Source organism: Dromaius novaehollandiae, chromosome 3, assembly GCF_036370855.1.
Source record: "Dromaius novaehollandiae isolate bDroNov1 chromosome 3, bDroNov1.hap1, whole genome shotgun sequence".
Lineage (NCBI taxonomy): Eukaryota > Metazoa > Chordata > Aves > Casuariiformes > Dromaiidae > Dromaius > Dromaius novaehollandiae.
In genome coordinates, this window is record NC_088100.1 from 76,217,883 (window position 1) to 76,230,074 (window position 12,192).

The window sequence follows — 12,192 nt, forward strand, 5'->3', positions numbered from 1 at the left end:
CATCACCTTGAATACAATAGAAAAAATAAATGCATAAAGGCTGCCAATTCACACTAACTCTGCTGTAGATAAGCAGAAAGCATTGGAAGGTATTACACTACATGGGATACTGACTATGGATTTAACTTAACTCTGCAAGGGTATTTAGGTCTGAAGTATTTCACTCTGTTGGTCAGAGCTGCATGAAAATATTCATATCAAATATAAACCCAGGGCAAACAGGATGTGTGCCTCATGCAGACTTGAAAATAAAGTCTAGCAGTGAGCTTAAACATTACTTCCTCTTGTATTTTTTCTGCATACCACAGAATACACAACTACTTTAAATAAGGTTTTTTTTAATGAGCTCTGCAAGCCTTGCTAAAATCACACATAGACTGGGCCAAACATCTTGCGGCTTAACTCCGCTCTGCCTGTGGTGGACCAGCTGTCCATGGTAGATGGATGTTAGCAACCAGAGAAATGGTATATCTCGCTGACAACAATGATACTTAAAAAATATGTAAACAGCACGTGGTTGTCATTTTTTCTATTTCAATGTTTTCAGCAAAAAGAAAGAAAAATCTCTGTTGAAGAATAGACACATTTTTTTTTCTATGGCAGAGGTAATGAAAAGTAATAGTTACTGCACTAAATGCACTTTTCTCCCTCTTGGCCACTTCAGTGCTATAGAATGACGAAAGTAAGTTTCACTAACAGAGTGGTCTACTTGGTATTTTTCAGCACAGAGGAGTATTAGAAAGCAATCACCAGCACAAATACGCACAGCCACCTAAATGTTTAACTAAGGTAAAAAGGTTAGAGGTATTTTTATAATTGTTTTGAGTTTTATCGAAACTTTCCAAGAACATTAAGTTGGAGAAAAGAATTAGAAACTCAGGAAAGCTGTGCTCAGTTTTTTTAAAAGCTCAAGGATTTACAATGACCTTGGCCCAACACTGATAATTGATTCCATTGTCCTATCTTTATCTCTTTGCAAAATATGCTTAGCTTTGACTATGGCTTTTAAAGAATCCATAGACACTTGACCATCCTTGCAACTGGAAAAAACACAATCAAAAATAGAAAATAAAATAATTTCACCACCTTAATTTAAAAATGATTTCATACACAAAGATATGTGAAATTATTTTGACAACTCACAAGATTGCCCATATAAAAATAATGTAGAGGACTACAGCTAATAAGGATATGTTTAACTACAACTTTGAGAAGCACTTAAAAAAAGAAAAAAAGCATGTGTGTGCATGAATAAGAACAACAGTAGAGAAGCCATGGTGGGCATAACTACCGATTGATTAATACCAAAGTATCCTAGTCCTAATGCTCAGTAATAAGATGAAAACACTACAGATGAACAAGGAAGTGTGAGATATTTATTTCCCAGCTTCATTTCAAAAGCAGAGTTAAAGTCTTCTTGGTATCTCAGTTATAAATAGCCACACCTACAAATGTGTGGAATTACACGAAACAGCCTAATGGGTTTTATTAGATTTTAATTATTCCACAGAAATGTGTTTCAATGTTTAGACATGACGAGAGTGAACAATTTTCTTCTAATGAAGTTCTTCTAATGTTGCCTAGAGAAAGGAATTTTAGCATTTGGTGGGATTTTTTTTTTTTTTTTTTTAATAGGAGAGCTTAAAAAGGTATTCTTATGCTTTTGGGAAAAAAAAAAAAAAAAGAGAGAAAGCACAGTAAGTTGTCAGAACCAGACTACTTTTCCTGTATTGCCTATGTCCTGCTGATTTCAATTGTGCAGTTCTACAGGCCAGTACAAAAGACCTGCTTATGGGTGGGAGATTAAGAAGTACACAGGAAGACAGATGCCCTCTTAAGAAGTATACAAGAAGGTGGAGGAGCAAATATCCTTTTCATCATTTCAGTGAATCTCTTGAAGCCAGTGATAGAGGAAATCTATGCTTATGGCTCTAGGAAGTAGGACAAGTCAGACTATTACTAGATAAATACAGTAGTGTATTTACAACCATTACAGCTGAAAAGCTACTGGAGGACTTTTCAGATCACTGTTGGGATAACAGATTTCACTATCTCCAGCCAAACAATTCACTTCATGTCCTACAAGACAGACTGAAATGGAAGAGCATTCCCCTCACTTTTTGGAGCTTGACAGGAATATAGCTGCTCTGTATGCTGTTTGCATATCTACCATCTCCTCCTCCATTTCTCATGCCACAAGCTTCCGATACCTTGCTATGATCAAATAAAATCTGTCAGCCATTCAGAAAACTAAACTAAACTTTCATTCTCTAAAAAATATCTCTATATCTCTATGCTCCATAGAAGACAGGTATTTATTAAAAATTGAATGTGCTATGCAAAATGAAGGGGAGAAGGCTGGAAGAGAGACTATGTATCTGAGTAATTTCAATGAGCCTGTTGTTCCTGTCATGGGCAGACAATTAGCAATTCCCAGTGTCGTGTCAGCTGCTCAGGCATCTAAATCCTACCCTGATTCTTACAACACTTTGTTAGAACTCCTACACATTTTTAGAGATAAAATACTTTAAGATTACTTAAGGGAATCTCAAAAGGGGTCCTGTGAGCTAGAAAAAAATTGAACAAAGTGAGGTCAATTTAACAAGAAGACATGTCTTCCTTCCCTGTTCAGTGTATAAATCCAATAAGCTTATTCATAAATAACCTCCCCAGTTTGTGTTCTGAGCTAAAAGTCTACTAAAGCTTAGGCCTCCAATAGTCATTCAATGCCTTAATTTAAATAAGTGAGAACTGATTTGCTTTTGTTACATGTCCCTAAATAGTCCTAATAACCTTTACTATTAAAGTTTAGGAAGCCAATACTTAGTCCTGGGCGCTACAATTCAACTAAGTGAATCCTGTAAATGATGTCTTACCTCTTTCTTTCCTTTGGGATTTTGCCACAGAAAAAGGAAAGAAATTACAGCTTCATGAATATAGGCGAATAGTTCAAGACTGAATATATCAATTCAGGAAAATGTCAACATATCCATTTCAAATTTGACTGAAAGAGTTATAACCAGATCCCAAGCCTAAGCAATTACATTTATGGCTGATATTCTTTACTCTTGTTTATGGGAAAAGGAGAAAGCTGGGCTTGAAATGGAAACTTCATATTACCCTTAACTACAGAGAGGTTAATATTACTGCATAGCTGACTACTGGGACAATGTACCGAAGTAATTCAGTACATAATGCCTGCAAGATAGATTTTGAAAGAGACACACACAAGGACTTTTTAAATCCTGGGTATACGTGAAGTGAGGGACACCATATTATTCTTCCACTGCACAACTGTCTTCTAATCTAACAGTAAGACTCATTTTCTTCAGCCAAATACTGTCAGCAGTCAGCTGCTGTCAATGAAGTAGCATGCAAGCACAATTTAATACAATATAATTGCACTAGGTCTGGGATAGCATCAGAATAACAAGCTATTATTTTCAAAAGGAAGTTTACTTCCAGGAATCCAGCTTTTCTTCCTAAAGATGATCTCCCAACAGTTTCATTCACAGTTCTTGACCTCCTGTAAGAACTCTGCCTATGTATTTTTTCTAAATTTTTTTTGCGCCTGCAAAATGCAGACCAATTAATAGGAATACTTAAAAGCAACAACATGATGTTATTATTTTTGAGGTTTCACCTCAGTTTCTTCTCATAATCAGTAGACGAATGCATGTCAGGTAAGTCTTCACAACAAGGGTAGCTGTTGTTCTCAGGCAACTGGCTTTTAATCTGTGCATTTGCAATTAATGGTGTTTGAAAATGTATGTGCCCAAATACCATGCAGTAAGATGGATTACAGAATTTAAAATTGCAATAAGCGAGAATATAAGAACAGATGCATCATAAGTAATTTTGTTCTGATTTATAAAATAAATACTAAAGGTTCTTTTCCACAAGAACATTTTGTTCCCTTCAAAATCTTGTATTTATTCATTACTACAGATTAAAGGCTGTTTATGCCACTAACTTCAGCACTTCAGCTTGTAGTTAGAGCTTATGAAGGTAGCCCATATTCCAACGTGATACTGAAAAAAAAAGGAGTTTAAAAAAGAAAACCAGAAGAGGAAGTGCTTGGAAGCACTGAGAGTGTGCGTCACTGACACATTTCATTGTACTTACCCAACATCTGTGCATGTTACACATGTGATACGGCGACTGTTTGTTGTAATGAGGTTCAAAGCCACAGATGTTTCACTGGCAGAGGTTGGGTGTGCTCCACACTTAAAGTAAAACTCCTGAAATATTGAAGGAGAGATAAAGAGAAGATTACATAGCTGCAGCTCACGCCCTCCCTTTATCTTGTCTAACTGACATTTGAAACTACTAACAAATCACCACTGCCAACAGAGAAGGAGGACTATCATCAGGAAAGATTTAGAAAAAATTCCTTGCAAAAATGCCTGGTGAGGCACATACTTTGTTCAGTGATTTTCCTAATGAAAAATTTCCTATCTACTTGTGTACTGGTTTGATATCAGCTTGATACACCAATGTAACTGGGCTGATACACTGTGCAAGTTTCTAGATTTACAGGAAAGAATATTACTTGACTCCATCTAAGTATAACCACTAAAAAGCAGAATACTAAGCACTGTAACTATGCATTAGTATTTCCACATGATTTTTTGTTACAGATGTTACGTACCATTGCAGAAAATGTACCATATGTACCATGCAGAAAAAGGATCATTTTCTGAACCTTTGAATGCAGAATTTTAGCTCTGAAAAAGTAAAGTCTGGCCTTGCTTTTGTGATATTGGCAATCTCGACAACACAATTTTACTGTCATATGCAAAGGAAGCTCCATCTCTCTTCAGACACATATTACATTTGTAATTCTATACTGCATTGCATTTGAGTTAACTTCCTTTACTCCATACTGCTCTATGTAGCCTCTTACACTACTTTCATCAGCATAATACTTACAAAACTGTGTGCTTTGTTCTCTTTTACATTGCTCCCTAGGGAAAGCCATATTTATCGTGCTGAGCTTTGATAAGGTTTTGTTATGAGAGATGGATTTAAGTGTCCAAGCCACTGTGTGCATATGTAAATAAAAGCTAATGGAAGAAATTTGCTTTGCAATAGGAGACATAGACAACAGTTTGCAGTATTTGTTCCTCTGAGAGCTTTTTTTCCACAGTCTCAAATTTGGTTTGTAATAGAAAAACTAAGACTGGTATAAATGAGGTAGGAATCGGAAGGTATAAGTATAAAAGCATCAGAAAAAATGACAAGAAGGCCTGAAAGAGTGACGGGTGTTGATGGCACCTAGAGCATGGAAGAATCTCAAGACACCCACGCTGGGAAAACAGTTTTCCTAAAGCAAAGGACAAACTGCAGCTAGGGAAAGAGACACAGGGACAGTGAGTACATCAGCAGTATTACCTAATGGCTCACAGAGGTGGCATAGGATGAAGTGGGGAGAGGCGAGGGGAGATCATTGCCAACTTAAAGGGTACAAAAGGCACATCCAGAAACCAGCAACACAACTGAAAAGCTGTGAAAAAAATCTTGCCAACTGGTGTTTCCTAATCCTCCTTGACACCCCAAGTACACAGCTAGACTATCTGGACATGTCTTGGTGCTTGGTAGTGTGCCAACAGAAGAGAATGAGCGTGACTGAGTGAAATTAGTTTTGCTTAATATAAAAATCACCTTTCTGTCCTACACAGCCTTACGTCAAGATTTGCTACAATATTGTGCAAAATCAGTCCAGAAGAAGCTGTTACTTTCTCACTGCCTTGAACCTTACAGTAGGGAGTTCCTCTATGTCTGAGGAGCAGAGCTGTTGATTCCCGCTTTCTCTCAGAGATGATCTTTTAGATGTATTGTGTGTTTCCACAGGAGGCAAATGCAGTAACACTTCTGTCATGGACTCTGGTGACTGACATACCAGAAGCATTAATACAACCTTGCTCCTAGGTTAGTAAATTCTACTTCTCAGAGAAGCACTGATGCATGCAATAAATTGACGGTTAATGAAATATTCAGACTCCACTATAAGCTGAGGACTCATTGTCTGAACCATTTATTAGTAACAGTTTTTTAAGGCATCTAAGAGGTAAGAGGTAGTTTATAAGACAATTTTACTTTAAAATTCAAATAATTGCTTGCAAAACTTTTTGAAATAACCATCTGTACATTTTAATGCATGGTCAATATTTCTTGTGACTAAATCATCACTCTGTCCTGTTCCATAACATCAGATACTAATCCAAAGCAAGAAATTATGCTTAAAGTCATCCTAATAAGAGATTTTGGACTTCTAATGTTTTTGCCTCACTCCAGGCACAATTTAACAGAGCACTTAAATACCAGCTTATTTTGAAGCATTTCAGCAGTTCTGAATGGGTCAGTGGAGCTGTGCATTCAACTGGAGTACATAGAACACTTGCACAATCTGTAACTTTAATCTATTTTCAACCTTTAAAAATGTACCTATTAATCTTTTTAAATCTGTATTATTTGCTAATGGGTTTTCGAGCTTGGGTTTTCTTAGCCCTTTAATTTGACTCTTCTTTTGTTTGAATGAAATAGTAAGCAGGATTTATTTTAATGCAGAAGCCCTGAAAATTTCATCTTGCTTCAGTACACTTCTTGCAAACAACTAAGAGAAAATTGACCACTATTCCAGACCAGATAAACTATGGGCAAGGAAACATAAAACGGAAAGATAATTTTTGATTAAATGACCTACCCACTACAGTAAAGCTTTCTTTGGATCACAAGCAAAAAGAAAAATTGAGCAATAAAGGAAGTAAGCTTTAAAACACTTGGAACAGCTTTAGACTTGTAGTTTAAGGGTTTTTTTAAGCGTGTCTGTTTCTTTGGCATGTAGAATTTAATACTATTTTCATCCCCATTTATTGCAGATGTTGCAAACAATCATAAAGCATGGCTTCTTGGACAAAACTGCAAAACACAGTATATTGTTTATTTGCTTTACATATTCTTGCAAATCTCTACCCTTTCTGTTGGAAATGAGAGAAAGAAAATAAGATTACCTGTATGCCTTATGAAGATACATACAGATATATTTCTTCATAAGTAATATTCAGCAAGAGAAAGCTAATGAATAGCACGTACAAGTCATCCTTGCAGAGCATAGAGTAGATGACACTTTCAGAATGAACTTTCAGACCAGCAACACACAATGGAGAGAGACAGAGCTAATATTCCCTGATCTTGCTATGATGAAGTAACAAGGCCCACCAAAACTACTATGAACCAATATTAGAAAGGAGCAAACGCAAAACAGAGCCCTCAGTTTGGGAAGTATAGTCCTCTAAGGTTTAAAAGTGCAACGGTAAGAACAATGCTGGCAGAGATTTAGTAATATTAATAGTTATCTAGAAAAACTGATTCTAATTTATTTTGGTGATTCCCCATAATGACTGTAAATTTCTAGTCATGAAAATTGTTTCATGACCATGGATGGGAAATGAAGTTATGCATTTATTATTCCAGCTTCTAGATGTATGGAATATTGCCTATAAGTCAGAACAAAAATAGGAAGTCTTGGGATACAATTGACACTTTCTGTCATTTTAGGAAAATTACTTCTCTATACCTTCATTTATCAGCCTGAACGTTGCTTTAAATTTCCCATACTAATTACATTTACAATGAGCTTTGGTGCTGTTGAATGACTTTAAATAGCAATAGAAAATACTGCTAGCCTCAGAAACTATGTAGTGAAACACTCCCTTCTTGGGTAAACTGGGATTAAAAAAATATTATTAATAATACATCCAAACAGAATAGAGTGCTGGTTAAAAGTTAGAGAAAATTTTGCCCTAGATTACATGCCAAGGACTTATTCAGAGGAAACTTTCAAGATTAGTTTAAACAGTAGCAAAAAAAAAAAAAAAAAAAAAAAAAAAAGTAATTTTTAGTGAATGTGTTGAGACCAGCAATGTAATAAAACCAACCCATTTACAAAATGTTCATCCTTGCAAAAATAAAGGATATTAACCTATACAATGCACAGTACTATAAACCCAACAGAACAGTCTACTTCTGTGCATCTGAGACATCAGGGCTGTGATGGGAGTTCAGAGAGAACAGAGCGAGATTAGAACGGAAATTCTGAAAGGCACAGCATGTTGGGTACTAGATAGTTCTGGCTTAGTGTGGACTACATTTCCACACATTTTTATCACAGTAATACATACTCTCATTGTTTGCAGTATTATAAAAGTCATGAACTCAATTAGGTTTCCAGTTGCAGCCAATTTATGCTGCCTAGCTTCATACATTGCACAAATAATCTACAAGGATTTGCTTGTTATATAGGATACCGTTACAAGATCATAATTTAAATATCCAATTTGACACTTAATTTTTCTTAAATATCTGTCTTCACTGACGATGAAATATTTTCTCAGTAAGGTCACTTCTGCTGCTTGAGTGTGGACAGTTCCCAAGGGCCAGAAGCACCTCTGCTGGTTTTGGACTGGGCTAGCAGAGGATTTCTATCACTTTTTCCAGACTTAACATGCTTCTTATGATGCAAGCATAACATCTTTATGCCAGCACATATATGTAGTTATAAAGAAAGATAATCCACAGTTCTCCATCAATACAAGCTGTTTTCTAACTGATTCCTGCAATGAAATTGCTGAGGGTAAAATACAAGTGGGGAGAGTTCAGACACTTTTCACTGTCGAATCTTGCATGTCAGACATGCAAATATAGCCATTCTTTTATTTAGAATTACATCACTGTCCTTCATGCAGTGTATGATAGCCTGCGGTGGGAAACTTACTGTATTGTTTAATTTAAATCATTGTGTATTGCAAGGTAAACCTCCAAATACATGTAGATACCTTGCAGCCAGTTAATTTAGGACTAATTCTCTAATTTTGTCAGACTGTCACACTCCTGGAAGCAGTGATTACTTCCTATGGTGAACACCAAAACTTCTTTCTATTCTTAATCTACATTATGCTATATGAGACACTACTTTCAGAATTTTAACCTTATAATAACCAAAATTTACAGAATAACATGGAAAGGAATGGAGAAATACTCACACAGTCTACATCACTATCTGACCACATCTTAAATATCTTAAAATAGTAGAAACCAGTGTTCTCATTTTGGTAATCAGGAAATTCTGACAAATGGATTGTTTTTTGTTAAGTATTTGTGTTCAGTGAGTAGGAACGTGAAGATACTAGTGAGAAAGCTGAACGAAACGTAGGGCTTTTCCTAGTTCTGAAAGTGGGTAGTCTTATGGTCACTCTTCTATTTCAGTGACTACCTTCAGATTAGCTTTTTGCCTAAAGGCACAGGTCCCATGAAATTGTGAGCATTCTATTTAACAGTACAAATGCCATCTTTTTGGCAGTGTATCTGATAGACAGCTATTCAGAGAAAGGAGCAGACATTGCTTTTACGTTCTTTTCCATATTCTTCGCTCCTTTTATCATTTCTGTGTCATGCAATACCATAAAAGTGCAAGGAGGGAAAGAAAAAGTTCAGAGATACATGGTCACTGTTCACTACTTTTCCTGAAACCCTTCTCTAAGAAGAAAGTGTGAAAATTTATTTTAAAAAAAGTAACTCATTTGACATTTTACATGAAAGCATCTCTCAAACAAAACAGATGTTTGCATACCCCAACTGTTGAGGATGATAAGCAAACTCTGTCTTCTAGATGGTCAAGTAACCAAAGTAAATCACCAGAGTGGTGCACAAGGTACTAGTGAGCAGCTCATCTAGTGGGAAGTTAAGGCCTGAAAATGCATAAGGTCAGACAGGCCCACACTTTGACACGTTCCTCACTCCAGTTTACAGGACTCTCAGAAAAATATTGCTCTTTGCTAACAGCTACCAGCATAGCCTGCACTTCAGCTGATATACAGCTTATAAACATGAAAACATAGGTTCATAGTCAGCATATGTGAGGGATTTGGGGGACTGTTGGTGCAGAAGAACTTCTATACATAATTCTCACCCCCCTTAGCAGAATCTGCTCTAGCTGACCCTGCTCTGAGCGGGGAGTTGGAGCAGACAGTCTCCTGAGGTCCCTTCCAACCTCAATGATTCTGTGATTCTTTTCCCAGCACATTTCCATTTTACCCTGACTCCTACCCCTACTTCTTATTCAAAGCTGTGCAAGTCCGTTAGAAATCCTAAGCAAGCTCAGCCTTTGCATTTCTTGTTCTTATTTCTGAATAAATTGTGGATCAAGATGGGGGTCCTCAGGCATTACACACATATATGTTTATTTAGGACTGACAGACAAAGCCATTTATTAAAATATACTATGTGCTACACCCACTGAAGGCACAGATTTCATTTTTAAAGTTATCAGCACTCATCAGTCTCCCTTCATCTGTATCACCGTAATTATTCCTCTGAATGATGGAAAACTTCATATGCCATTGTGACACACTCCCGTGAGGGGGTTTCATTTCCCTTTCCAGCTAAAAATTAAGTAGCTATTCAGTGGGTCTGAGGACAGGTTGAAAGAAATCTAACCCAGAATAGGTTGAAATCAAGTATTTGTTCTAGGATAGAGAAGAAATTGGTTCACTCTGAGCACAGACAATTTAAGGCTCCCATATCCCAGAAGAATTCCAGACAGTGGCTTTCTAGAGCATAAGAATCTCTCTCTCTCTGGTGAAAAATCTGTAAAAGGTCATAGTTTACCTAAATGTAGAACTGGCATGGTTTCTAAAGTCAAAAAAATAGCATTAGAGAGGAGAATTGTTTGAATTACATTGGATAACTAATATGAGGAAGGCTGTACAGCCAAGAATAATGAATGGAGTTTACTGCGTCCTAAATGATTCTGTAGTAGACTCATGAATGTTTTATATACGCATTCTCCACTTTCTTCTGTGAGCCAGCAACATTTGTGGTAGTTCTGGTTACTGGAAGATATCTTCCTCAAATTAGTGGCCTGCATTACTGACTTCCCAGTTCTCCTGTGCAGACAAATACTCCAGCAGACAAATACTTGTTGGATACCCAAAAGCTTCAGGTCTGGTACTGAGCACTGTGAACATCATCTAATACCACCAATTTGTGGAGTACCTATCTGCTTTTTTTTTTTTTTTTTTTTTTTAAACAAGCAATGACTCTTAAACAGGTGCTGAGAAAAAGAAAGAAAATTATTAACCATAATTCCAATTTTAGCAATATAATTATTAGGCTTAGAGTCAAGAATACATAAATAAAACAAAAGCATGCCTTTAGCTACCTAAACCTTAGATCAACTCCAAAGTCTCCTTTTTCTTTCATGTCCAGAATTCATTCAGAACTACCATGAGAACTCTTCTGGCTGAGAACCTAACATTAGGCTCTGCCATTCTCACAGGGGCTACTTTCATTTAAAGGAGATGTCCATTCAAAAATATATATTTTTTTCTACTTGAGGTCCCAAACAGAATCAAACCTTCTCTCTGTGGATTCCCTGTGATTCATGAACGTGATATTTAATCATGATATCAAAGACGAAAACATTCTTCCAAAGGTCAGTTGACTTCCTTAACCTGGGAAATAAAATTGATCTTTGAGCATGGCTTGTTGGATCACCTCCTAGGCAAATAAATGGTGAATATAACATTCATGAACTGCCTCAGTGCTTAAGTACAAACTGCTTTCTCATTTTGAGGGAAAGGATTTGTGCATAGTATTAGAATAGCATTCAAGCTGCAGCATGCAACTCCTTTAAACACTGAAACAATTACAAAGAAACATATAAACTGATCATTACAGAAATCAGAATAATGCATGTGGTTCATTGCTAATTCTCTATGAAGATTAGGCAGGACAATAATCAAGGTTATTAGGTAATTCAATGGTGACAGTGGATTTGAAGGTGTATGATCCTTAACACAGATTTGAGGAATACTGTGATGCAAAGATTAAAGATGTTGGTTACATTAACCTTTCATATATCAATATTAGTACAAATCTTTCTAAAATAATAATCAATGCACTGGGACAACTTTCTTTTCTGTAAAAAAAGATGCCATCGACACTACCACAAAATATATACACTTCTGCACAAATTTCCCTAGCCCATACGTTTTCAAATCCACAGGATCTCTGCCATAGAGCATGCAGTAGAAGGACAGTACGGCACTTCATGAGAGCTGTTAGAAGCTTTGAAAGAACTGTCTTTATGGGATGCAGAGAGAAAACTGATCACTCAGGAGAGGTCAAGTA

General features: G+C 36.4%; 1 protein-coding gene across 2 annotated transcripts in view; it reads right to left on the reverse strand.

The window, feature by feature from the left end:
- Positions 1–12,192, reverse strand: part of PRKN (parkin RBR E3 ubiquitin protein ligase) — an 812,113-nt gene that overhangs the window by 384,512 nt on the left and 415,409 nt on the right. For both annotated transcript variants that reach the window (XM_064509220.1, XM_064509219.1), the window contains exon 6: positions 4,126–4,241. In XM_064509220.1, the coding sequence (XP_064365290.1) occupies positions 4,126–4,241 (116 nt within the window). The remainder of the gene's footprint in view (positions 1–4,125; positions 4,242–12,192) is intronic.